General features: G+C 39.2%; 1 protein-coding gene across 1 annotated transcript; it reads right to left on the reverse strand.

Moving 5' to 3' along the window:
• Window positions 1–655: 655 nt before the first annotated feature.
• ano6 (anoctamin 6) lies at window positions 656–23423 on the reverse strand. Its single transcript, XM_082510148.1, has 20 exons — window positions 23129–23423; window positions 14841–14911; window positions 14402–14530; window positions 11624–11689; window positions 11255–11542; window positions 9519–9632; window positions 9301–9416; window positions 9070–9204; window positions 8876–8978; window positions 8618–8678; window positions 8313–8458; window positions 8095–8172; window positions 5801–6029; window positions 5547–5716; window positions 5366–5463; window positions 4769–4899; window positions 4426–4631; window positions 3974–4173; window positions 2341–2446; window positions 656–2232 (listed from the first exon to the last, which is right to left on the reverse strand). Exons 1-20 carry the CDS (start codon window positions 23211–23213, stop codon window positions 2059–2061), a joined length of 2706 nt encoding a protein of 901 aa, XP_082366274.1. The 5' UTR covers window positions 23214–23423; the 3' UTR covers window positions 656–2058.
• Between the last annotated feature and the right edge of the window lie 2308 nt (window positions 23424–25731).

Genomic DNA, 25731 nt, shown 5'->3' on the forward strand with positions numbered 1-25731 from the left:
AAATTGTGTAATTTCAACAGTATGTTTCAGTTTTACTATTTGTTGAAGAAATTCTGCTGTAGTACACGAAAGAAATCTGTCAGCACGACTTAAATAGCAAGAAATAAATAAGCTGTAAATAAGAGTTCTCTTAAAAAAACCCACAAAAACTCTGGACCCATTGCTAACACAATTTCCATAGCAGGTAGTGAAAAAGGGAACTTTTGTCATTTGTTTATCAGTTACTTACTTTGGTGTAATACCAATGGCCACGTGGGAGCTATTTATCAGTAGGGAAAACTGTGAAAAAGTAGTAAAAATTCTTAACATTTTCCAAAGCCGTCTAGTAGGCTGGATTGTCTTTGCAGGCCAGGTCAAGCCCCCCAGCCTTAGGTTTGACATCCCTGCTGGTTTTAGAGTTTATTTGGTCAGGTGACCATTAAAATTAAGGATAATTTAGACAGTGCTGTGAGGCGTTCTAAGGTAGCTGCTTCTGCTAAGTATCACTGAGAAGTTTTTGCTGAGTCTTTGATTTTTGCCTTTCTGTTGTGATTTAAAGGTGCACCCCCTCATCTCAGTATAATGGCCGTGTTTAATTTTACTAATGTGAGCACTACACTTGTATTCATATCAGAGTTGAGGGCTAAATGAAATGTATGACGTAAGACACGAAATATGCTTTTTATAGATATATATAAAAAACAATTTAATGACCGTATAAAACAACAAGACAATAAAGATATTGATATATGATACTGTTACTGGTGATTATACTTACGTTCAGGACAAAGTGGATTAAAAGAGGTACTTTCATGACTGACACGGGATAACATAAAAAGGCCTGAACCATCATTTCAGAATAAAAAATGAAGTGCAGTGGTCATACACAAGACTTATATTCACCAAAGTTTTTTCATAGGATATATTATGTTTTCCCCACTTCAACATATTTTTTTATATACAAAACTTGTTGATTATTCTCCTTACTAGAACCCCCACCTCACAAAATAAACACATGTAAAGTTTAAAGGGGACAATCTCCTGCACATTTATGCCGTGCAACATTGTGAGCTCTTTAACAGAGGTGACAAAAGCATTATACCAACACTGCACATCTGCATTTTGCAATATTGGTGATTATTAAATGTGTGCGAAAGCTGTGCACACCCATGTGGAGGAAGGTGGACAGAGTGAGATGCTAAAGTGAGAACTGCTCTAGTCTGATATACCCAAAACAAGCAAAAAGAATAGCATAACTAAAAAAAATGCTTAAGATTAATGTATCCTTTGGTATGACTTGAAAGGTCATCTCTGTAACAGCCAAGAAAAATATGCGAAAGAGCTGAAAGAAGGGAAAAAAAACTAAACGATTCACAGTTGAAAGCACTGATTTGACGTCCTTACCTGCCTTTCCCCCCTTTTTGAATAAATCCGGTTGCAAAAGTCAATGCATAAAACATACAGCATGGCAATTAATTAAAAAAAAAAAATCACCAATGTGCTAAATGTTACATTTTTCTTGATTTTAGTATTTGTGTTTTGGTCTTTAACGTCAAGACGGATTTGTGGTTTTTTGTAATTAAAAAAAAAGATTACAATTCACATTTCTTGAGCCAAAAGTTCATATTCGGCATTCTGCTGCAGCCTTTTCCACCTGTGCTGTTATCTTTATATTTAAAGGGTCAGCTAAATTTATTTCACCAGAAAAACAAGACTCTTAAAGTGCGTTTTCACCACCAAACACATCAAGGCAGTCCAGGGCAAGAAAATAGTGGTTAGGGAAGACTACACATCAGTGGTTTTTCTGGTTTTTCCGTTCGCCGTCCTGCAGTTCCTCAAGGATGGTGTTTCCTGTCAGACAGTTCATGCTTTATTAACTTGGTAATCATAATATTATTGTAGGGTCTACATTACAAGATAAAGCCCCTTGAGGTGACTGTTGTTGTGATTTGGTGCTGTATAAATAAAACTGAATTGAATACAGAGAAAAAGAACACTCTTCTTGTGACACACTTAAAAGGTTCTGCTTTCGTGTCCCATCCGTTTTCATCCACCTCCAAGTCCTTCTTTTGTAAATGCTCAGCTTTCAGTTTCAGTTTCAGTTGCCTTTAAACGTTTGGACACCAGCTTCAGGTTGGTCTCGTGGAGGATCACCTGGGTCAGGTATTTTTCCCGTTTGATTTGTTCTTTAACAGCATACGGGACGTCGGGGATTATGTAGGCCAGGATGAACTTGGTAAAATAAACAATGTGCTGCGAACACACACACACACAAAAAAAGAAGTGAACACTTCCATTGGCATGTTCTTAAATTATCCTTTTCTGACGTGATCGGTTTCTATTTATTTAGTTTCTACTCACCTCCACAACAATTATAAAAGCCATTTTGGCAGCGATCACATGCCAGTAGAACATGTTGTATTCGTACTGTCTTTGGTGCCCGGGGGGAAACCGATAATCTCGATACCTGTAAGAGAAAAGTTTTCAGTAGTTTTCTTCAAACCCGCACTGATTTGCCATACATTTGTTTCTGTATTTCTCAGCTTTAATCTTTTTTTTATGACTGCAGAATATAATTTGTCTGTGCTTGATTATATGAGTATAAGTCAGGCCACAGCTGCTCTTCACCCTTCTCCACTCTTTGGTTCGAGCTCAACAGTTTTTCAGTCGTTTCTGGAATGTTTTGAAGCTCATTTGTGTTCACACGCTACTAAAGCCCGTCTCGTCAACCTCCAGCATTACTCGGTCCATTCCTCGACTCTGATCTGGACTCTGTCTTTGCCCTGCTGAAACCAAGCCCTGCCCCCATGCCTAATACCAAAATAGCTTTGGTCTGCATTCCTCTCTTGTCCTTAGTCTGTACTCCCTCCCTCAGCTTAGTCATTCTCCTTGCATTTTTCAAGGCTACAGATAAAACTTCTTTTCAGTAAATCTTATAACTGTGATTAAATCAGGTTGTCTTGCACATACTTGCAGGGACTGTTTGCTATTTACTTGCACTTAAACAAACACATATGCGTGTATAGGTTTCTGCATGTTCATGCATATATGATCTAACTAAGGTTAAATAAAAACTCACAGTCAACTCACTTAATTGGAACCTTTTTTTCCCCAAGTTACATACATTCAAATACGCTCACTGGCCACTTCATTAAGTACATATTTTTCAACTCCTAATTAAGGTAAATATCTTATCAGCCAATAACCTGGCAGTAACTTACTGTATTTAGGCATATACACAATATCAAAACGCCCTGCTGAAGTTCAAAGTGAACATCAGGATGGAGAAGAAAGGTAATTTAAGTGGCTTTGAGTGTAATAAGGTTTTTGGTGCCCAATGGGATGATCAGAAACTGCTGATCTACTGGGATTTCCCCACACATCCATTTCTAGCTAGTTTAGAAGATGGTGTGAAGAAAATAAAATATCCAGTGAGCTGGAGGTCTCTGGGGAAAAAACACCTTTGATGTCAGAGGTGATGAGTCAGACTGCTTTAGAGTGCACAAACTCACGAGACTGGAAAAACATTTCCTGGTCTGATGAGTCTCCATTTGGAGGGTACGATTAGAACTGAGCGTAAACAACATGAAGGTATTGCTCCATCCTGCCTTTAAATCAGTTTAGGGTGTTGGTGATGTAATGATGTGGGAAATATCTTTTTGGGACACTGAGCATCATTTAAATGTTACATCTTACCCAAATATTGTTGCTGTGGTCTTTTCTCATCATAACTAACCATGTCACAAAGCTCAAGCAATCTCAAGCCTAAAAATGACAATACATTCACTGTACTTAAATGGCCTCCACAGTTACCAGATCTAAATCCTATAATGCACCTTCATAGTGGAGTTGATCAAATCTGCTGTGTGATGTTCTTATGTCCAAATGAACTAACAAACAAAAGGTTTAAGCCCTTGTCCTTCCAGTCCACCTCGCACTATCTAGAAAGTGTGGAAGCTAATTTTAAATGAAAATGATGATTCAGTCTTTGTACCTGCAAGTGGTTAGGTTGGGAGGCGTGTGGATATATTCATCATCAACTGGGGGAAAATCGTTGGTACTGAATACCGACAGCGAGCTGTTGATGTAGCCCTTCATGGTGTTTTCAGTATTATTGCCGTAGGGGTACACTGAGAAAGACCAGTAGTAGACCAGCCGTGGGATCATGTCCGACGTGAAAGCAATGATCATGGCCTGTTGAAACAGACAAACATCAGGGCACAAAGTTAATGCAGAAAAAGCAGAAAACTGGTTGTAAAAGTTAAAATGTGAGACTTTTCTTTTTGCACAACATTTTCTTGTATTTTTGACAAACATATAGTCATTTTGGGCTGCAGATAATAACTGTGGTACAGTTATAGTAGTTAACTAAACTGAAGGGCTGAGATTGTAATCGCCTGTAAAATGAGTTAAAAAACTAGCGTTTGGGTGTAATTATCAGCTTACATTTGTTACCACAGCCAGGATAGTGATGCCTTGAAGAATGGGCTGCCAGGCTCCTATGTGCTGTGCCTTCTCTGGCACATCACGGCGAAACTGAGTGGTGATTTTCCAAGCATCAACCCGAATTTCTATTATATTGTTGAGCAGAGCCAGGGCCGGAGCCAGAGGGAAGGAGGCCACAAACAGGGTCACAAAGCCAAATTGGATGGCTGTAAGGAACAAGAGGTTTCCCAGTGCACCAGGTATTAATAAAATAATCAATTATTCTGTATATTCAGGTTCTGTTATCAACAACAGCAGCTGCAAATATAACAGACAAAGTGCCAATAATGTATTGCCATCTCACCCATCTCAAGGTATTCATAGAACAGTCCTAGTTTTGAGCTGGGTTGAAGCTGGTAGTCCTGCTCCCAGCGAGGAATCACTTTCTCCGATGTCACATGGACGCAGTGGCGATAAATTAAATTCTTCAACCACCTTGAAAGGATGGAAGAGATGGCGTAAAGTAACAGTAAGTAAGTATCGTTGCCTATTTATCTAGTCGATTTGAACACTGTTGTAAGCGACATATCGTGTTTACTGAGCTAAATCTTTCTGTGAAGTCACGACCTTTGAAAAGACATCCCTTTGTCTAAATTGAAAGAGATGCTCATGCAATTAGCAATTTTCTGTTCATTAGAGGTTTGGCAGCTGTCCAAATGGTTGACTTTTTAGTTCAAGCTTAAAATACGCAACAGATAAAAATGTAGTTGACGTATAGACCACATCAGCTCAAATGGACTGGATTTAATTGAAAAGTTCGTAGAATTGTTGAGGAAAAAGTGGGTCCATTCACTTTTCAAGCAAATGTATGTATACAGTAAAAGGACAGCTTTTTAAAAGATGGCTAGTTAGCGTTCAACCTCATCTCAACAAAAACAGGTCCTAGATTCCGAGTCCTTACGGTATCAAGACCTCCTGGATGTTGTTCCAGATGGCTTTTCCACCCATGATGATTGCCAGCTGAGTCGTCAGCTCAATCAAACAACCACCCGGATCACACTGCAAATCAAAGACACACATTGACAGCCATGGATATCTAGCTATTTACTTGGCTATGTAAACACTTTATGGACTAATAGTACCTCCTCATTTCTGTATTTTCCCAAAAGATAAACAGGCTTTCCTGGATGGCCAACTGCTTTCCCCTTTGCAAAGGCGATGTAGAAACATGAGGAGTAATAGTTGACAAATTGAAAGAGGAACATCTTCAGAGTCAAGCTGTTCTCATAGTCCGTCTTGGTTCGTGGAAGCTCTGTTATTGTGTCGGATATGAAAAGACTGTGGATTAGGTTATTTTCCATTGAGGAAAGACAGTACAGTTGGATGTTTAACTCACCGAAGTCTGTGATCCAGATGGCGACCCGCTCATATAGAATATTGAGGATCATGATTACAACAAAGCTAATCAGTGATGCTGTGACAGAAGTGGCCATCTGAGGTGTCACATACTCCTTTATTGGCTCAGCAATTGTCAAGTTTGTATTCCTCAGTTCACGAGAAAACGTAAAGAAGACAGCCAGGCGGTATACAGTGATGGCCACAACAGATGCCAGGATCAACATTATCTAAAGGACAAAATCAGTAAAATAAATAAATAAATAAATAAATAAATAAATAAACAAAACAAAACAAAATTATTACAAATTCTTTCTGACAGTCAAGAGATGTGGGGAAAGACAGCTGGAATAGCAGGATGCTTGAAAACATGTGGAGTCAAAGAGGAAACTGTTCCATGTACCCTAGCTACTTTTATAGATCAATACTTCCTGCTCAATATTACATTGGTTAAAATGGACATTTTATTTTAAAGCAAAATTTGTTTTTTTGTGAACTGAAACCATAATATATAAATAATAGTATATAATTATTGTAAAAAGGAAGTAGTAAGTGAAATAGTTCCGTACATATCTTGCTGCAGCAAGAGTCCTGACAGGGACTAGAAAGAGAGAGCAGATTTCTCCTGTTTTGGCTTCCCTTCATTGGCTTCCTGTTAAATCCAGAATTGAATTCAAAATCTTGCTCCTCACATACAAGGTCTTAAATAATCAGGCCCCATCTTATCTTAATGACCTTGTAGTACCATATCACCCTATTAGAGCACTTCACTCTCACACTGCAGGCTTATTTGTTGTTCCTAGAGTATTTAAAAGTAGAATGGGAGGCAGAGCCTTCAGTTTTCAGGCCCCTCTTCTGTGGAAGCAGCTTCTAGTTTGGATTCGGGAGACAGACACTATCTCTACTTTCAAGATTAGGCTTAAAACTTTCCTCTTTGCTAAAGCATATAGTTGGGGCTGGACCAGGTGACCCTGAATCCTCCCTTAGTTATGCTGCAATAGACATAGGCTGCCGGGGATTCCCATGATGCATTGAGTTTTTCCTTTCCAGTCACCTTTCTCACTCACTATGTATTAACAGACCTCTCTGCATTGAATCATATCTGTTATTAATCTCTGTCTCTCTTCCACAGCATGTCTTTATCCTGTTTTCCTTCTCTCACCCCAACCGGTCGCAGCAGATGGCCCCGCCCCTCCCTGAGCCTGGTTCTGCCGGAGGTTTCTTCCTGTTAAAAGTTTTTCCTTCCCACTGTCGCCAAAGTGCTTGGTCATAGGGGGTCATATGATTGTTGGGTTTTCTCTGAATCTATTATTGTACGATCTACTGTACAATATAAAGCGTCTTGAGGCGACTGTTGTTGTGATTTGGTGCTATATAAATAAAATTGAATTGAATTGAATATCAGAACAAAATTAATTGGCTTGTAGAACAAACTTTCACTACAATAATTAATTTTTTTCTTTGTGACTTTATTAGTGTCTCACAGCACTGTGGAAGAATTTTGGCCTGCTCTTCTTTACAACATTGCTTCATTTCATTGAGATATGTGGACATTTGCTTGTTTACAGTTCTGTTCAACTCCCACCACCGCATTTCAATGAGGTCTGGGACATTGTGACACCTTGATTCTTTGGTCCTGTGGTTGCAAAACAAGCCCAAACCATCACCCATCCACCGCCATGCTTCACAGTTGGTATGGGGTGTTTGTGTTGAGATGCTGTGTTTGGTTTTCTCCAAACAATTATCTTGTGGATAATAGCCAAACAGCTCCACTGTAGTCTCATCTTTACAAAAGGGATCGTTACAGAAATCATGTGGTTTGTTCAGATACAACTTTGCAAACCTAAGCTGTGCTGCCATGTTCTTCTTAGGAAGAAGATACTTTCTCCAGGCAACCTTCCCAAACAAGCCATACTCTTTTGTCTTTTCTTTGGCTTTTACTTTTATAGTAGTGCTCTCACTTGCTAATGAGCAGTTAATAGTGCATTTGACTAGCAGCACCTGGCTATATATTTAACCTCTTAATTCCTATAGAAACAATAAGGTTGTACATAGTTTTTCAAATACTGTTTCTTTGTTTGGCTTACTTTCTGTTAAATAAATAATAATCATTTTAAGGCCTCCTAAGGATTAGACGTTTTTCTTTCCATGCTGTTATGTAAAATAATAAAATTAAAAGAAGGGTATACCTTAAAAGGAGTTTATATATTGTTCTCACTATTCCTGTTGTGTATTTCTTCTTCTTTGTATAAAAAAAAAAGTAGACACAAAAAAGACATTTAATTCATGACTCACCCAGAAAATGACTGTTGTCATTCCTATCGACACACGGACACATCGTCCACAGGCTGTGTATGGCACCTTTTCCTTCACCTAAATAGCAGACATAAATAAAATGAAATTATGAACCTCAGCAACAATATTTGAAGAGGTGAAACTCACTGATGCATTGTAAATGGAGAAAATCAAAACTCAAGCTGAGATTAGCTGGAGAAAAAGTATGTGGGATTTACCCCTGTAATGGGGTTTTTCCTCTCATAGATACATTTGGCTTCATATTCTGGGCGAGGTGGCTCTTCCTGTTCCAGGAACTCCACAGTGTCCCACTCGTACTCCAGCTCTGCCTGGTAGCGCTTCCAGAACTCTAGGAACAAAGTCACTGCACAAAGCGAAACAAACACAGGAAACAACAAGCCAGGCAGTTATAAGAGAAGGAAGCGCAATATAAATAGGGTGTTCTATTAATAATACCAAAGATGATGCAAAAGCAAAGATAATAACAGAAGATAAAATCTGGTAGAAACTGTATCAAACTTACCCCAGACTGACATGAAAACTGCAAACACTAACGTCCCAAAGTTATCAAATATGCAAAGATTCTTAAAAAAGAGAGAAAGAGATAAAATTTCAATGGCAGCTGCAGCTGTGTCACAAAGTAAAACAGCAGCCACACATTTCACTATGCAAATCTGGCAACAGTGCTACCTACTGTGAGGTGAGCGCTGTGCTGCAAAGTATACTGAGCAACATTAAAGACAGGAAAAGATGCATTCAAATACAATAAAACAGAACTCACTTTCGAAGTGTTACAGGTGCTGTTTAATGTCCAGTATTGGCACGTGTCACACTGTGGACACATGACTATTTTTCCCCCAATATCAGGGTCGCACACTTCTTTGCTGCAGCATTTCAAAGACACAAGACAGACCATTAAAGAGCATTTTTTTAAACATTTAAAATCATTAAAGAGAAATAAATTGTTTGTAGTACCTCCAGGTGCTGGTGTCCCGGGTATAGTACCCGTAGATGAAACAGCCGATCCCAACAACAGCAGCCCAAGTGAGCATTCTCGTGTAGAAACCCAACCAGGCAAAGTAGATGCCAATCTTCTCCCCGTAGTAGTTCCTGTCAATAAAAATAATTAGAGTTATTAATAATTACTACTAATTTTTCTTGAACAAACAGAGAAGACAATTTTTTATGCACAGAAAAAAGATTTACCGTATGAGGTCCAGCGGTTGGATCTTGTAGAAGCTTTTGGGATGAGCCCATTCTTCATAGAGCAGGTATCTTTCATTGGGACACTCTGGTTCTTGGGACTTGACATTGAACCGACACTGACATGACGAGCAGTGAAGCCATTAACATAACATAGTACAGCTTGGCTAAACAAGACAATACGCAGTATGCAAAATAAAGCAGAAAATATTGTGGCTTACATCGTGGATGGGATAGGCCGCTTTGTAAACTCCACTGTCCAGCAGTTTGGTGATGCCAAACTTCTTTATGTTGCCTCGTATGTCATAGGGGGCTCGGCTCAGGATGTAATACGCCTAAGAAAAGAGAAAGAGTCAAAAAGTTATCATTCTACTATTTTATAATACATTGATTTTTTTCTTCATAGACAAAACCATCTCTGTCAATCTAAAAGGAGCTCTTGACTTTTTCAAATCAAATAAAAAACTATAAGATAATTATATAATTTCTAACAACGGATATTTGTTATTTTATTTAAATGGGTGTCTCAAGTGTTCTAGGTTTGGAATCATCACTTTGGAAAAATAAACTAATGAGGAAATTGTCCAATTGCATGCAGTTCTTTCCGTACTGCAGTTGGGGAAAAAACTGGATTCGACAGAGCACCCTGCGTCTCTGACCTCTTTGCATTTAATCATTAGTTATTGTATATCTCTGGCTCTCTTCCACAGTGTGTGTCTTTTGTCTTTTTTGCCTCCTCTAACCCCCAACCAGCAGATGACTCCTCCTGCTTGAGCCTGGAGGTTTCTTCCTGTTAAAAGGGAGTTTTTCATTCCCACTGTCGTCAAGTGCTTGCTCAAAGGAGGTCATCTGATTGTTGGGGTTTCTCTGTATTATTGTAGGGTCTTTACCTTACAATATAAAGTTCCCTGAGGCAACTGCTGTTGTGATTTGGTGCAATATAAATTCAGTTTAACCAGAGCAGATCACCTTCCTCCACCTCTACTCCAACATCCTCCTCTGTCACACAAACCCTCTGCATGTCCTTCTTCTCTATGGTCTTGCTCTTTTCCTCCTGCCTCCCAGCTCAATCTTCAACTTTGAACAATGTGTCCACTATCCCTCCAAATGCAGAAACCACCTTCCTCTCTAGTTTTGTCTCCAAACTGTTCAAACTGTTGTCTATTTGACATACTCATTTCTAATCCTGACCATTCTGGTCACTCCAATGAAAATCTGAACATCTTTAACTCTGTTACCTCCAGCTCCACCCCCTGTATTTTTGGAAGTGCCATAATCTTCAAACCATACATCATATCATCTTGTAAATCTTCCTTTTCACTCTTGCTGCTGTGCTTCTATCACAAATCACCCCTGACACTCTTCTTCACTTGCCTTGTGCACTGCCTGTTGCCTTGGATGCTTGAACCCAGGTATTTAAATCCATGTACATTTAATATCTGCACTCTTTAAACTTTAACATTTCCACCCGTCTCTTTCTCAGTCGCACATGCATTCAGTCTTGGCTCTACTGATCCCATGTATCCGGTGCATACCTCCACCTCTCCAGAGTCTCTTACGCCTGTTTCCTTACATACCACTTCAAAATAAATTGTTATGACAGCAAACCATTACTAAATCATTCACCTAGGAGCATAAAAGTTTTTGTTCTTGGTCCAAACTTGTATTTTCCAGTCCTGCTAACTTTTTCTCCACTATTTTAATGTGCGATTTGTGAAAGTATACGTAATATGTTGTACATAAGACTTAAACCACAAATTCATGGAAAAAGTTAAGTTAAGTTTTAAGATGACTATTATTTCAAATCAAGTTCCTTTAAAATGAAGGCATTTTAAGGTTGTCTGTGAACCCTGACTTTAGTGATTTTAACATGAAATCCATAAATCCATTGACATATTTATGTGTAGGGAGAGTTGCAGGCAGCCTGAACTTATGGCAGCTACATGGAACAACCTACCATCCTGCTCCTCATCGATGGAGTGAAGAAGAGATCTTTGTCCTTGATACAGAAGAGATCTTGTCGATCCTTCTCAAAGGGGGCGGTGAAGAACTCGGACTCCTTACTGATCAGTTTCTCATCGGGATAGAAGTGCTTGGTGATGCAGGAGAAAAAGCGCAACGGGGAGGGGCGGGCCGGCATGTCGTTGGGCTGTATGGGAAGCTTGATATGCAGGACCTCGGCATAGGTGCACAGCACATCCCATGGCATGTGAACTTTCAAAAACATGAGTTTTTCATCTAAAACCTGCAAACAAAGAGAGAATTCAGTTAAAGTAAGAGATAAGGGGACAGAAACAGTAACCTCCAGGCAAGGACATCCACTTACAGACTGTGTGGCCTCCAACTCCATGCCCATCTTCATCAGGCTGGCCTCAAAGTATTCTCGCCGTCTCTAAAGAATAAGACAATAAAAAAATAAATATCAAATGCAAATTAATCGCTGGATACAGCAGATACTTTCATGGCCCCTTTAGTTGACTGATTTATGTATTTATTATTCAAAAAGATGTACTAAAAACTCGATATAATACTGTAATACTGCATCATGTTGCTCTCCTGGTGCAGGAACTGCGCTCTGTCTTCGGTGTATTCATTTGGTGAATAATTTGGTATCGCTAAATTGTCACATTCAGCACCTCATGGACACTTTCAAGGAACTGTTAATGAAGCAAAGCTAAAAATAGCTTCAGTCTTTATTACTGCTAACTTTGTTAGCAGAAAGATTACTCATTGAGAAACAGGAAATACCACAATTGCATGCGATGTATATAGACAATCATAATAATTCCATTTAACCAACAGCATGTCAAAGAACCACACCTTCCCAGCAGTCAGAGCAGAATAAAGTTAAGCAACCTGTGTTTGACCAAAGTTATGCTCTGGAACAACAAAGTTAATCGAGTGACTTTTAGAGACTCTCCGCTTGCTGGATTTCTTATGAATATAATGTTTCCTCAGTTCTAACAGACTTAGGAAATTTCATTTCCTGTCATGTGCTAAACAAGGGATCAAAATAGGGAAGATATCAAGATATGCTACAGATTCCAAACAGGAAAGCTCCCAGTAAGCTGCTACAGAGCTAAAGGGATGACTAGACAAATGTTAAAGGGAGACAATAAATGCAAGGAGTAATGTAGCAAGTGGAAACAAGGGAAGTAGAACTAAACATAAAGTGCAAGTGACAAGACTATCAAAAGGAAAGAGGAAGCAACTAAACACAGAGACAATGACCCTGACATCTGAACCTGACACAGAAAGGAAAGGCTAAAAAAAACCCTCGAGACCAAACCAAACAACCTAAAGCAGAATAGTAACTGAAATCAGCATTAACGGAAACACAGAACTCAAGATATTCAGGAACGAGTCAATCAAGAATGAACAGTCAAACTAAGAAACAAACGTAACATTAACGAATAGAGAGGAAATCTCTAGTCCGCAAACTGAGTCCAAAGCCCAGGACTGTGATACTTCCAGTAACTTTATAGGCAAATCTTTTCCAAGGAACTCAGTAAAACTGGCTGATCGGCTTTTACGGACTTGGAGCTGGGTTGCAGCTGTCTACACCCACTGCCTGTATTTATTCACAGCTCTCATCTCAATCAAGTGGAAAACATGTGGCACTTCTTTTCTAACAACAACATATTCATTTCCAAGCATTATATTATATACAAACCTGACTGTAAACCTGTTGTGAAAGAGGACAAACAAGCCTGGATATGCCAGTTCATCCTTCAGTCTAATACTAATACGGTAACAGAAACCAGACCAGAGTTGGTCTTCTTTCTTTCTATTTTTCCTTCTCTTCAGTTACAAACCAACTGACTTTGTTTTGTGGCGGTTTAACATTTTTGCACCACAAAATCTAAAAACATAAATTAAAAATTACTCATGGCCAAACAGATCTGTTCTGATGATGAACTTTGAGCATCTAATTGAAAAAATGATGCTCTTCATTAGCTCTCTCAAGGAATATAGCCAGGAGCACCTCACAGTCAGAATCTAATGCTTCATATCCTGGATAAATAATATTTACAGACAGAGGGGAATAATGTGAAGCCACAGACTGACAGACTAATCCAAGTGCAAACAAAAACTCCATTTACAAATAAGAAACAGACTCTGCCATTTGTATGAGTAATAAATCAAACACTGAGAAAATTTTGGCTATATACATTCGCCTGCATGCACTCTGTGTATACGTTATGATGTTAGATTATTCTATTAGAAGAATGTTGTTATATAACTCATTAGGACACATAAAATGCAGTCAGATCTTAAAGTTAAAACGAAGGCATTCAGATAAAACCCATTGGGAATCGAACCAGAGAGTCACTGGTGAAAAGAATAGACGCTCAGAGATCAAATGTCAATACTAACACTCTAAATCTAACATCATAACTACTCTCCATGGATTCTGAATGCTGGCATAGCAGGCTGTTTGCAGTCCCCGAGCCTTTAACACCACTGATCACACCGGTCTTATATGACAGGTTGTTGAACTAGGTTGGCATCACTTTTCTTAAATGGTTTTCATTATATTCTGATAGCTAAAAATCATTAATAGCTAAATATTCTCACTAGAAACGCTTTGGTCCAACTCTCCAACTATCTGCTACTCTCCTGGCCATCTACTTAAGAGCTTTAAAGGCATCTCATATGTTACTATGTTGACGATGACAACCTTAACATTACCATTAACAGTTGGATATCTTTAAATGTCCTCCATTGCAATTCTTTTTCACCCGGACAGCTTCTTGAAGGTCAGTAATCACACTGACATAACAGCTAGGCTTGCCCGCACTCACACGTCACCTCGATTCTTGCTTCCCTTCACCAGCTTCCAGTGAAATTTAAAATTGATTTTATCATTTTACTAATGAGATATAAAGACCCGTATATCCAGGCTCCCACATACATACCAGAAACCACCGTGTTTTACAAAGAACTATGCAAATTAAGCTTTTTATTACTATAATGTCATCTCTCTGCTATGCACTATTTACTCCACTTCGCACCGTTTGCAGTACACCCAGTACCTTTGGATTTAATGGCATGGTGCGTTTTACTAAAATGCTCAATAAGGTTAAAAGAAAAACAAGCTTACCTTGCGTCTCTGGAACACATGCCTCTTCTCATATTCCTTTTTGTCCTCATCTTCATACGCCAGGACAAAGTCAATCCTCCTAACACCATCATTGAAGAACAGGGAGTCTGGTTTGTCATTAAACCCTACCTGAGGGGAAAAACAAGGCTCACTGGGTAAATCTACAGGATGAAACTCATACTCCTCTTCCTCCATAACGTCATACTTGTTGAACATAATCACAAGTAAATGTCCAGCTTGGAGACAGTCGCAGCAGAAACAATGTTAACGCTGACCTGGACCTGCCTATTCAACGTGTAACGTAGGTCAACAAACACTGTAACGCCCTGCTCTCCTCTCCCTCCCCCTCTCTCACCACACAGTCCGACCCACTAAGTTTCAGTAAAGCTCATAATATTATGTTAGGGGTTTAATGTTACTTCATTGTCTGTTGACTCACCTCTTGTGCTTTAATTACGTTTCCTCCTTCTTTGATAGAGTGATAAGTTGGTAAAAACTCCTCTGGGTATACTGCAAAAAAAAAAAAGAAAGAAAGAAGAAGAAGATTGCATATATAAATAGGAATGCAAATGCAACAATGAACAAAGAACAGACATGCAGTTTTGGACAGAGGTTTGCATAAACTTATCATGGGCATGAATATCAGGGAATTTGGGGCTTTTAATGATTTCTTTGGCTTGTTCTTTCTCCAGAGTGGAATGATGATACAGCATTCATCTTTAAAAACGAGAGTGTGGTGCACAAGTTTGAGTTTCTTTTGGATTTTCTCACAGAGTAAAAATTATATATACAGACTCAAATATTCAGATACTCAAATTAGAGCAGGGCAATATGGCCAAAAATATTTATCACGATATACATTTGAAAATTTGCGATAACGATATAACTGACAATATAATTGACACTAGACAAAATACTTTACAACTCCACAACTTTATTAGTGGAAAAAAAACCCATCAATGTATTTTCACTTAAACAAGCAGCTGTTTTTTATGTGCATTAAAGTTATATAAAAATGTAACAGTGCAAATTCCTTGCTGTCAGTTTAACCAAAATGCATTTCCAGTGGAAATTGGCCGACATATCCTCAGCATAACCATGTATAAGATCCACAAAACTTAGAAAGAGGTTATACACACACAATATGGTAATATTATGTTGAAGCACAGTACGTATCACTCCGAGAGGCTCCTGCCTACGATAGCCGTAATGCTCCGACAATCCATCAAGCGGTGCGGCTTCGTAGCTTAGCAAAGTCGTACTAAAACGTCTGACAGATTTTCGAGCGCTGTGTACCACATAAAATCGTTTCGAGGTCAGTAAACACAACCAGAATTCATACATAAGGCACACGGGATTATAAGGGGCACTGTCGATTTTAAGAAAAAATCAAAGGATGTATTTTAAGTGTGTCGTATTTTCCAAAAAACACGGTAATAACGACGGCCCGCTAGCATGCGCTACCAAAAATAGTGCTTTGTTGTGTATCTGATGGACGAAAGATAAACCAGTTCCACACCACTAAAGTTGCAGCATTTTTACAAACCAGTTCTGGTTCATCCGTTTCATTCAGTGATCCGCTTTCACTCTTCTCATTTCCCGTCGCCGGCACGCTTTTTCCTCCATGTGCATATGAAAACAAAGGCACTGCGCATGCGTGTTTTACCCATATTCTATCGCGATATTTCATTTTCTTATCATTGCCCAACATTATACCAGTATTACCGTGAATGGTATGATATGGCCCAGCCCTAACTCAAATATATAAATGCGCTTCAATCTTTTAATAACTTGGCAGAGGTTATGTGATTGTGATTGACTAGAACTGGTAAATGGACTGGTTGGGTGAATGAGGATTCACCATTCATATAAGCACTTTTAACAGTGGTTAATTGCTTTCTGTTTAACATTCACACTCCGATGGATGCATCATTGAGCAACTTGGGGTTAGTATCTTGCCCAAGGATATTTTGCACATAGACTGAAGCGCCAACCGATTAGTGGATGACCTCCTCTACCTCCTGAGCTACAGCCACCCCAAAATGGTAGTTTCTCTTTGCTAGCACAGAAATAATTTGTTTTTGTCAGCAATCTTGGACCAATACTTAAAACAAAATTGAAGGAACTCTGAAAATCTAAGTGTCAGTCCTGGGTCAGTGACCCAGTGTTTTGAATTTAGTTTTTTCATTTTTGTTTTCATCGTGGTTCATGACTATTAGGGGTTTGGTTTCTGTTTTGTATTTCTAGATCTTTAGTTCTCCTGGCTTTGTGATTTCTAGTTCTTCGGTTTAATTCTGCCCTCATGTTTATTCTCTTGTTCCCCTGTCGGTCGTGTCTCATGTCATTCCTGTCCCTGTACTCCGTGTTCCCTCTGTTCAGTATCAAGTCTGTGTCTCTCTGTGCCTTTCCTGGTCCCACGTCTCCTGTCTGGTCATCTCTGTCCTTATGTTCCCTCTGTACCGTATCAGTATTATCGTAGTGTTAAGCTTGTGTCTCTGAGTCCGTGTCTGTGCGTACATGGTGTATTTCCTGTTTTATTTTGATAGTCTGTCTCCTATGCCAGGGTATCTAGTTTTGCGTTCCCTCGTCTCATTATGTCTGATTTGTCCCAGCTGTGTTTCTTCCTGTTTCCAAATCCTCACTTCCTGCTGTGTTTTCAACCCTCATTTTCCTGTAAATTTCCTCACTCTTAGTTCTGGTTTGTTTCCTCAGGTTTTCTAGTTTTAGGTTTCAGTGCCCAGTTTAGTGTCTAGTCCCGTATTGGTGATTTGAGTTTGTTTGGTGATGTTATTTCTATGAAGAATTTTCCCAGCAATAAACCTGCACTCTGAGTTTAACTCGCTAGTCTTGACACTAAGGAGGAAAACTGTCATTGTCACTAACTGTCACAACTTTGGAAAGACATTTCTAATTAATTGCAGATTCCAAGATCGTGCAAATGCTCCCTTCATTTCCCCAGATTTGAAGGATAGGTCGGGTGTATACTTCGTGGCCCAACCTATCCCAGAATTCATAGCGCGGCCCTGCTCAGTTTCCAACAATGGCGGAAGCTAGTTAGTTTTAATATTACTCTTATTATTCTTTCTGGGTCACAAAATAAACGTTTAACATATTTTCAGGCGAGAATGTAGCTGTGTGAACTTCAAATATTTGCTCAGTTTATCAAGACACTGCATATTTTCAAAAGTGCTCCGATGTTTTCGGAGGCGTTTGTTACTCACCAGCATGATAGCTAGCCGGGGCTTAAGGCTCACTAGAGCCGGTGAGAACACCGGACTCCCGGTGTTGTGCCAAAAAGTGATTTCCAATGTTTCCGTGTGTTTTTTATGTGTAATATTGTTATGTATGTTGCTAAATAAACTTCGGTGAACAGGTATTACAAAGGGGTTATATATAAAATTAAAAATTACCTGTTTCTCAAGTATCTTTGTAACTGTGTTATTGTACTTACATTATAATCAACCACCTTCCTTTTGTCCACTTAAAATATCTTAACAAAACAATTTTTGCATTTGTTGCAATTTCAACTGTCCTCTTGGCTAGATTACTCTTAAAAGAGACATTTTTAAAGTAAACAAGAATTTTTTTTTTAACTGCATAAATAAAGGATACATAAAAGTCACTGCCAAAAACTGATTGCAGCTTCTACCTTGTTACAGGAATGGTAAATGGCCTGTATTTGTATAGTGCTTTACTTAGTCCCTAAGGACCCCAAAGCGCTTTACACTACATTCAGTCATTCACCCATTCACACACTGGTGATGGCAAGCTACATTGTAGCCACAGCCGCCCTGGGGCGCACTGACAGAGGAGAGGCTGCCGGACACTGGCGCCACCGGGCCCTCTGACCAGCACCAGTAGGCAACTGGTGAAGTGTCTTGCCCAAGGACACAACGACTGAGACTGTCGGAGCCGGGGCTCGAACCGGCAACCTTCCGATTACAAGACGAACTGCCAACTCTTGAGCCACCAAATGTTGTTTGTTGCTCAAGGTGACTTGATATAATTCATGAGGGATATATTTGAAATATGTTTCACCAACAAGTTTTTGGCAAATACCGGAAATCAGTTTTTGGCACAACATCAGCAAATCGCTTTCAAACCCACGGCCGTCTTTCGCTACTCAGGTTAAACATATATAAGTCAGTTACATAACTTAATGTTATTGTTTGGCTTTTTTCAGTATATTATTTGTTCAAAGCAGACAACTGATTATCAGAAGTGTGAGATGCTCGAGAATATACTCCGGTGTCCTGTTATATTTTAGATAGCAAGGAGCAGACGGCTGAGTTTATTAAACTCATTAAAATGTAATAAACTATCATCTTGTCTTTATTTTTAGTTAGCACATACCTTAAACACTTAAAGCTGTAAGCTAATGATAGTTATATAAGAGCAGATGCATGCTAGTGCAATAAGCTGTACGTTGTACGTCCAGTGGATGATGATCTGATTAGTCGACTAATCGCAAAAATAATTGGTGACAAGTCGACTATGAAAATAATCGTTTGTGGCAGCCCTAGTTAGGATTTTCAGGAGAACATACAAACCAAGGCTAAACACTGCTTTGAACTGGAAACTGCTGGAACACCACAGTAGAGTCTGTTTTGCATTGCTGTTGACTGAGAGGAGGCGCAAGGTCAACTGAAATTTGCACCTGCCCACATAAACCAGATTACGCCTGGCGAAAGGTTTTATGGTCTGAAGGGGAAAAGTTGTATAGCCATGACAGCAATGACAAGAGGTGTGCTTGGAAGAGTAAAGGTGAGGCTGTCAAACCCAAGAACACTGAACACGCTCTGGGGGCTGTTATGCTGCCAGCGGTACTGGTGCATTACAAAAAGTGGATGGAACAATGAAAAAGGAGGACTAGCCCCAAATTCTTTAACTTTACCTCAAATCTGTGGCTGAATTATTGAAACAATTGGGTGTTATATGTGTGTAATTTTCACCATGTGTAACCAGTTCTTGTTTATTTTAAAGCCATTAAATATGCATGCTGTAAAATCATTCCAGCCAGATAATTCACTGAAAGCCTGAAATTATCCATGTCCAGCCAAACATCCAAATGTCCATGATTAAGTGGATGCAGACTAAGTACTGCAGAAGATGCATTACTAGCAGATTATATAGATTTTATATTCTAGCTTTTTTTCCAGAAAAGATTTGTACAGAGAATGTATGGACTTCTGTTGCATTTATAGCACAGAATTTATGCTGCTACTATTTCTCTTTTAGTCTTTTAGTTGCAGTTTGACCTGCATCTCATGTTTGTCCTAATACATATCTTTGTCAGCCACAACAGAGAGGATGAGTGTGTCTGTACGCCTGCTGGGGCATGCACATAAAAACAGACACGGGTGTTCATATGTCTGTGAGGAGATTTTGATTTAATTGGAGTTCCACAAGATAAAATCATGGGAGGGCGCAGCTGTGAAGGCAATGACAGATATGGACTGAAAGCACGGTTACAACGCTGTTCTTTTACAGCGTTGTCATATGGTCATAAACCTGTTATGAAAGGGCTGATGCTCATATACAACTTTAGCAGAATAGCGCTTTATGATTTACAGTTCAGAATGGTCCTCATATATCTCTATAGCCGAACTCTCTGTCACTCCAGTGTCTGAAACAGGCCATTTTGGGTCTCGTCCCTTTAAGTTATCTTTGACCAACAGGTCGGTGGGGACAGCCATGACTAAGTGAGGGGATTCCCCTTAAAGTAGAATTAAACAAACATAAAAAACAGAATAAAAGTGTGTGCCCTAAGCTTTTGACTCATAAGGACTGGATGCACATTATCTGACCTTATTTTGTGAGACTTTTGGCCATGTTTAATGTAACTATCTCTCATACTACAGCAAAAATGTGCCAGAGAATAAGGAAAAGCATGTGTGCCCTTTAAACTAAATGTGTCTAAAATATCAGTTTAGCCCATAAACTACAGTAGGTAAATTATGCTCTCTAATAGGTGTACATATATGTTTATGCATATACTACTGATTATAACAGTTCTGTATAGTTAAGTACAGTACAGTAACTTATAGTTACACTGAGTTAAGGTCCTACAGTACAAATGGTTTAGTCACCTAAGGTAAACAAAGCAAAAGGTAAGATCCCATATATTATATTAAGAAGGTATCTACTTATAGGAGCTTATTGTTGATGGAAATATGCATCAGTAGGCTGAAAGAGCAGTTATTCTTGAACGTTTTTTCTGGCATTCCCCACTTTAGAGCCCAGAAACAGCTCACATACTCCACCCAACCACTTTTTCAGATGCTGTAGAAAACAACTGAAGTTCATTTTCAATTAAATCAGTGAACTCTTGTTTGTTTTGCCTACAAAATGACTCAACTGGAGCTTCATTCCCTATTCCATTCCAGCTTTTTATTCCCCACCAGTCTACAGCATTCTTAAGGACTACTGACCCGCTTTTCTTTAACCTTTGTTTTCCACTGAGTTATAGCTAATGCTCTAGCTCTGCAGTGCTCACTGAAGCACCACAGACTGCTTTTCACTTCCTTTAACATCACACTCTCTCGCTGATTTATTGCTTGCACAAAACGTCCTACTCACCACAATTGTTCTATGAATCCCCTGATACAAAATAGAAATTCCGCTGCTCAACATACATACTTTCCCACCACAGACTATGTCAAAACAAGAAAATACATAATAAAAATAACACTGCAGCCTCTCCCATTTGCCTCATAAATCTTTTGTCCCTTATTTCAAAAAAACAGATGACCTAAAAATCGAATATGGGAAGTCTTGCAGTGTTTCCATATAAAGTGGAAAAGAAAACTAACTGGAGACAGATGTTGTTTTCATAACACAGGCCATAGTAACATGCTTAGGGAGCGTGAGGAAGAAACACTGCTCTTAAAATCAACAATTTCTCCTTTGAAAGTCTTCAAGCAGGCTCACGGTCTGACTTCTATACTGCAGTCATCCCACAAAGTGCAGTGACATAACATACAGCCCGGGTTTTAAGCAGTTCAGACAGACACACATTCATCTGAAATCGTCAGTCTCCGAACACAAACGCTGTTACAGAACCTCTGCAACCATAACTGATTCAGAAAGTGTGAGTCATTTGAAAAGCATGCAACTGAAATCTTTTATTTTGTCAGAAACCACTAACCCAGTCGCAGGCTACTTCCTTCCTTAGAGTACATCCGACACATCAATGTACAAAAAAGAAAAAAGAAAAAAAAAAGGCACATGTAACAATGAGAGGAAAATGGATTATTCCTTAAAAGAAAAAAAACAGCTTTTGAAGCATTGTGGTGCCTAGGTATGTGACCTTAAGGCGTACATAATAATAATTTTGAATGGTAAAAATGGTAAATGGCCTGTATTTGTATAGCGCTTTACTAGTCCCTAAGGACCCCAAAGCGCTTCACACATCCAGTCACCCACCCATTCACACACTGGTGATGGCAAGCTACATTGTAGCCACAGCCACCCTGGGGCGCACTGACAGAGGCGAGGCCGAAGATGGTTTAAAAAAAAAGGTATCTTACGAAACGGCAGGAGTTGCTTTTCTGCTCGATCTCAGGGGACGTTTCACAACAGATAAGAATCGAGCACCAGCTCTATTGCAAGTCAGGACACAAATATGGCTGTATATTTTCATGAAAACCAATAAATAATTATTGGTTTTCATGAAAAGTGCTTAAACCTGATTTTCTCATCTTCGTTCGTAAAATGGGTACATCCGGTGCACCTTCAGCAACTGTGCCTGTATTGAGATCAAGCATCATGCTTACTCAAGCATAAAAAAGAAAGCTGGGTAAGAAGCCAAAGTGACTGACACCACCTCAACCACAGCCAGTGTGACCATTTTACATTTGACGTTCATTAAGACTACTTTGTTGGTGAATGCACTGACCACCACAGTCCTGTAAAAATGATTGTAATGAAACGAACCCTCCATTAGACTAGAGTGCCTTTACAGTGAGATGCTCTTCATGATCTATTTTATGATCTTATCTTATGATCTATTATCTAAGACATCAGTGAACAAAGGGAGAGAGAAAAAACATGTCATCGATAGGCCTGCGTCACTTTAGATGAGACAGGTATGATATAGATTTCATAGAAACACTGCAGCAGAATCTACTCTGGGTACAGAGATGAAGACGAGCCCAGGACACATTCTGTTCAGCAGCGGAGTTATGGTTTCGGTTTGCAGATTCAGGAATGTGAAAAAACCCGAACAACAAAAGCTCGCTGAGAGGTGTTTCTGTGTGGTAGCAAGGTAGATCTAGGAATACCGAGAAACTATAGTCATTTGTAATCTTGGGTTCTTGGAGATGCCAGAAGCTGTATTGTGCACCACACCTCCACTGGTGCTCAATTGTCTCTCTGCACATGCCCATTCCTGATCAATCTGTAACACTGCACACCGTCATCTATCCTTGAGCAACACTGTATTTGCGCCATACTGGGACTACATATTATAGAGTAAAAAGTAAATATCTTAACTATACCGGAGTGCAGAATACATAAGAGAAAGGGGACTTTGTTTAAAGGAGTTACAATAGTAATAATTTCTCCACTACAGAGTAGCAAAAGATGAGTTCCCGGAGATAACGTGGCCTAAGAATATCGACAGCTGTCTCGATAAGGACCCACAGCATCACGAGGATAAAACCCAGACCGAGTCCGCGCTCCGGAATAGCATGCAGACAACTGTTGCAAAAGACCATGTTCTCTCACCAACTTCCTCTTCTATCATGCCCAGCTCTATATCCCCCAGATCCTCCATGTCGGACTCCATCTCGAGGATGTCGTGGTCGCTCATAGTCCTGCCGACAGCTCCAGTGTCATCACTTCCCAAACAAAAAGTTAAAAACAAAACAAAACTACACACCCGGAAACCAACAAGCGTGCCGATTCTCACTTTGATTTCAAGGCACAGCCTCCGCGCATTCTTGCTTCAGTTCACAGCGTTGGTTCAGTGCGCGTAAAGTTTTCATGCAGTGACTTGTACGAGTGTGAAACGGGTGGGGCTGGAGGGGGGCGGGGGAGGAGGAGGAGGAGGAGAGTGTTCAAATAAAAGTTGGTTATCTGACGCTGTGTAGCTTTCTTCTGGTTTGTACCCATCAACATTTTCATAATTAATAATTCTGCGCATGGACCTCAGCTCTCCAGGCCTTGACCAGATACTTGTTGATATAATTCACATTCAATTTAAGAGAAAATCTTCTATCAGTTACACAACTTTCTATAAAAAAAAGTCTCCAGTGTTGTTTTCCCCTCTAATGAAACTTTTTATTAGCAACTACAGTAAACAATGTCAGCAACTAATACAGGGACAGGGGAGTAAATATGTAATGTAATCTTTTATCATAATGCTCTGTTTCCTTTTTAAATGCTATAAACTGTTTGGAGTGACTGCATTTGGGTTTGCGGATATGATACAGCGCTGCGAAGAAGTAATTCCAGAGAATCTCAACGTGATTTAAGTCCAGATTTTGATCAGATCACTTCAAAACACTTTATTTAACCTATTTATTTAACCTATTTAACCTACATAACCCAGGTGTCTTCTGGCAAATGTGGGACAAGCCTCTGTGGTTTTATTCTTGGAACTCTTCCATGGATGCCATTCCTTCCCAGCCTCTTTCTAATTGTTGAATCATGAACTCTGACCTTAACTGAGGCGAGTGAGGCCTGCAGTTCTCTTGATGACGATTTTTGTTTTCCTTTTTTTTGTCTTTAAGCCAGTTTGCCAAAAAAAAAAAAAAAGAGAGAGAGATTGCCAATATTTATATGGGCTTTTTTTGCCCATCCCCAGTGGCTCCCTGTGGCTTTGACTAAAACAAAAACAAAAACCCCTAGATATTATACTTAAAAATAAAAATAATAGTATTTACTTTACATTTTTTAAAGACATTAAGCTGCTATATGTTTTGTTTATTTATTAAAGTATCATACTTCTAATTTCTTTGCACAAATACAAGTTGGATTGAAAGTGTGCCCTTAGATTTTTAGGTGGGCTCTTGAAACAGGGGGCTCCAGGTAGGTGGTGGTGCATATGGTACTAAGGTGTCAGAGATGTAGCTGGGAGGAAAGGCCTTAAAAGTTCCAGTATCAAAAAGCTAAAACAGGAGTGATGTGATCTCTGAGTTCTGCACAGCCTGCACTCATTAAACATATTCTTTTGTTTTCTTTTTCTAAAGAAAAAAAAAAGGCTGTTAGCACAATCCAGACATGATAGATCTTCAAAGTAGATCTTATTTGTGAAATATATCCTAAGATGATAAAAAAAACGATTTGAAGAATTTCACGGTGTAATAATTTTTTTTCTCAGGCAGTAAAAGAAGTATATAGACTCTATATTTAAAGTAAAAGTCATATATGACTTTACTGCATTATAATGCAGTAGTAGCATAAATTTATTAGCATCAAAATACGCCTACATTAAATTACAGAGGAATTTGAACAGGGAAAATTCAATTTAGGGACAGACGGGGCCCGATGGCTTGGGGATAGAAGCTCCTCTTGAGTCTCTCTGTCCTTGCCCGGATGATGTGAAACTTTCTACTGGATTGCAGAAGTTGGAACAGTTTGTTGCCAGGGTGGGACGGGTCCTTCAGTATCTGCGCTGCTCTAGTCCGCGGCAAGAGGGAACCAACAAGCCGAACCAACAACCAGCTAATCTGCTGAAAGAGAAAGGGCAATTCTAATGAATATTAAACTGTCCAAACCTGATGGGGCAGCACTGGAATCAACAGACAGAAAAGAATATGCATGGCACTCTGTTGGTTAAGAAACAGAAAAAAGTAGGCCTTAAAAAATTTATTGGAATTTGGTGACCCTGAGAACTGGTCTGTCAATGAGAATTTTAATATATCTTGAAATGCTGATTTACTCAGAAAAAACTCCAGATTTCAGGATACTTGGTCAGTTAGTCAACTTTTGAGAGCTATATAACTCATAACCTTTGAGTTATGAAATTATATATCCTTATATAGTATATATTCTTTAAGTTACATTTAAGTTTTTAACTTACTGATGATGAAAAAGCTTTTTCTTCAGTGGCTTCCATAGAAGATAGAATGAAGAAGAAGAAGAAGAAGAAGAAGAAAACTATACAGTGCACATAAAAGAAGTTTCAGAAGCTTTTAGTAATGACTTTCACGTATTAACACATTCCTTACGTTCACACAAGGGATTATAAACAAAACAATGTCAGACAAGCAAAAACAAGCAAAAACAAAACAAATAGGCGGGGGAAAAAACTATGCGTGTGACTAATAAATCCAGAAGATGGCAGTAATATAGCGCCACCTCTGTGAGCTGCTTGAGAACGTCAA

The sequence above is a fragment of the Aulonocara stuartgranti genome, assembly GCF_965226115.1.
Source record: "Aulonocara stuartgranti genome assembly, chromosome: 17".
Lineage (NCBI taxonomy): Eukaryota > Metazoa > Chordata > Actinopteri > Cichliformes > Cichlidae > Aulonocara > Aulonocara stuartgranti.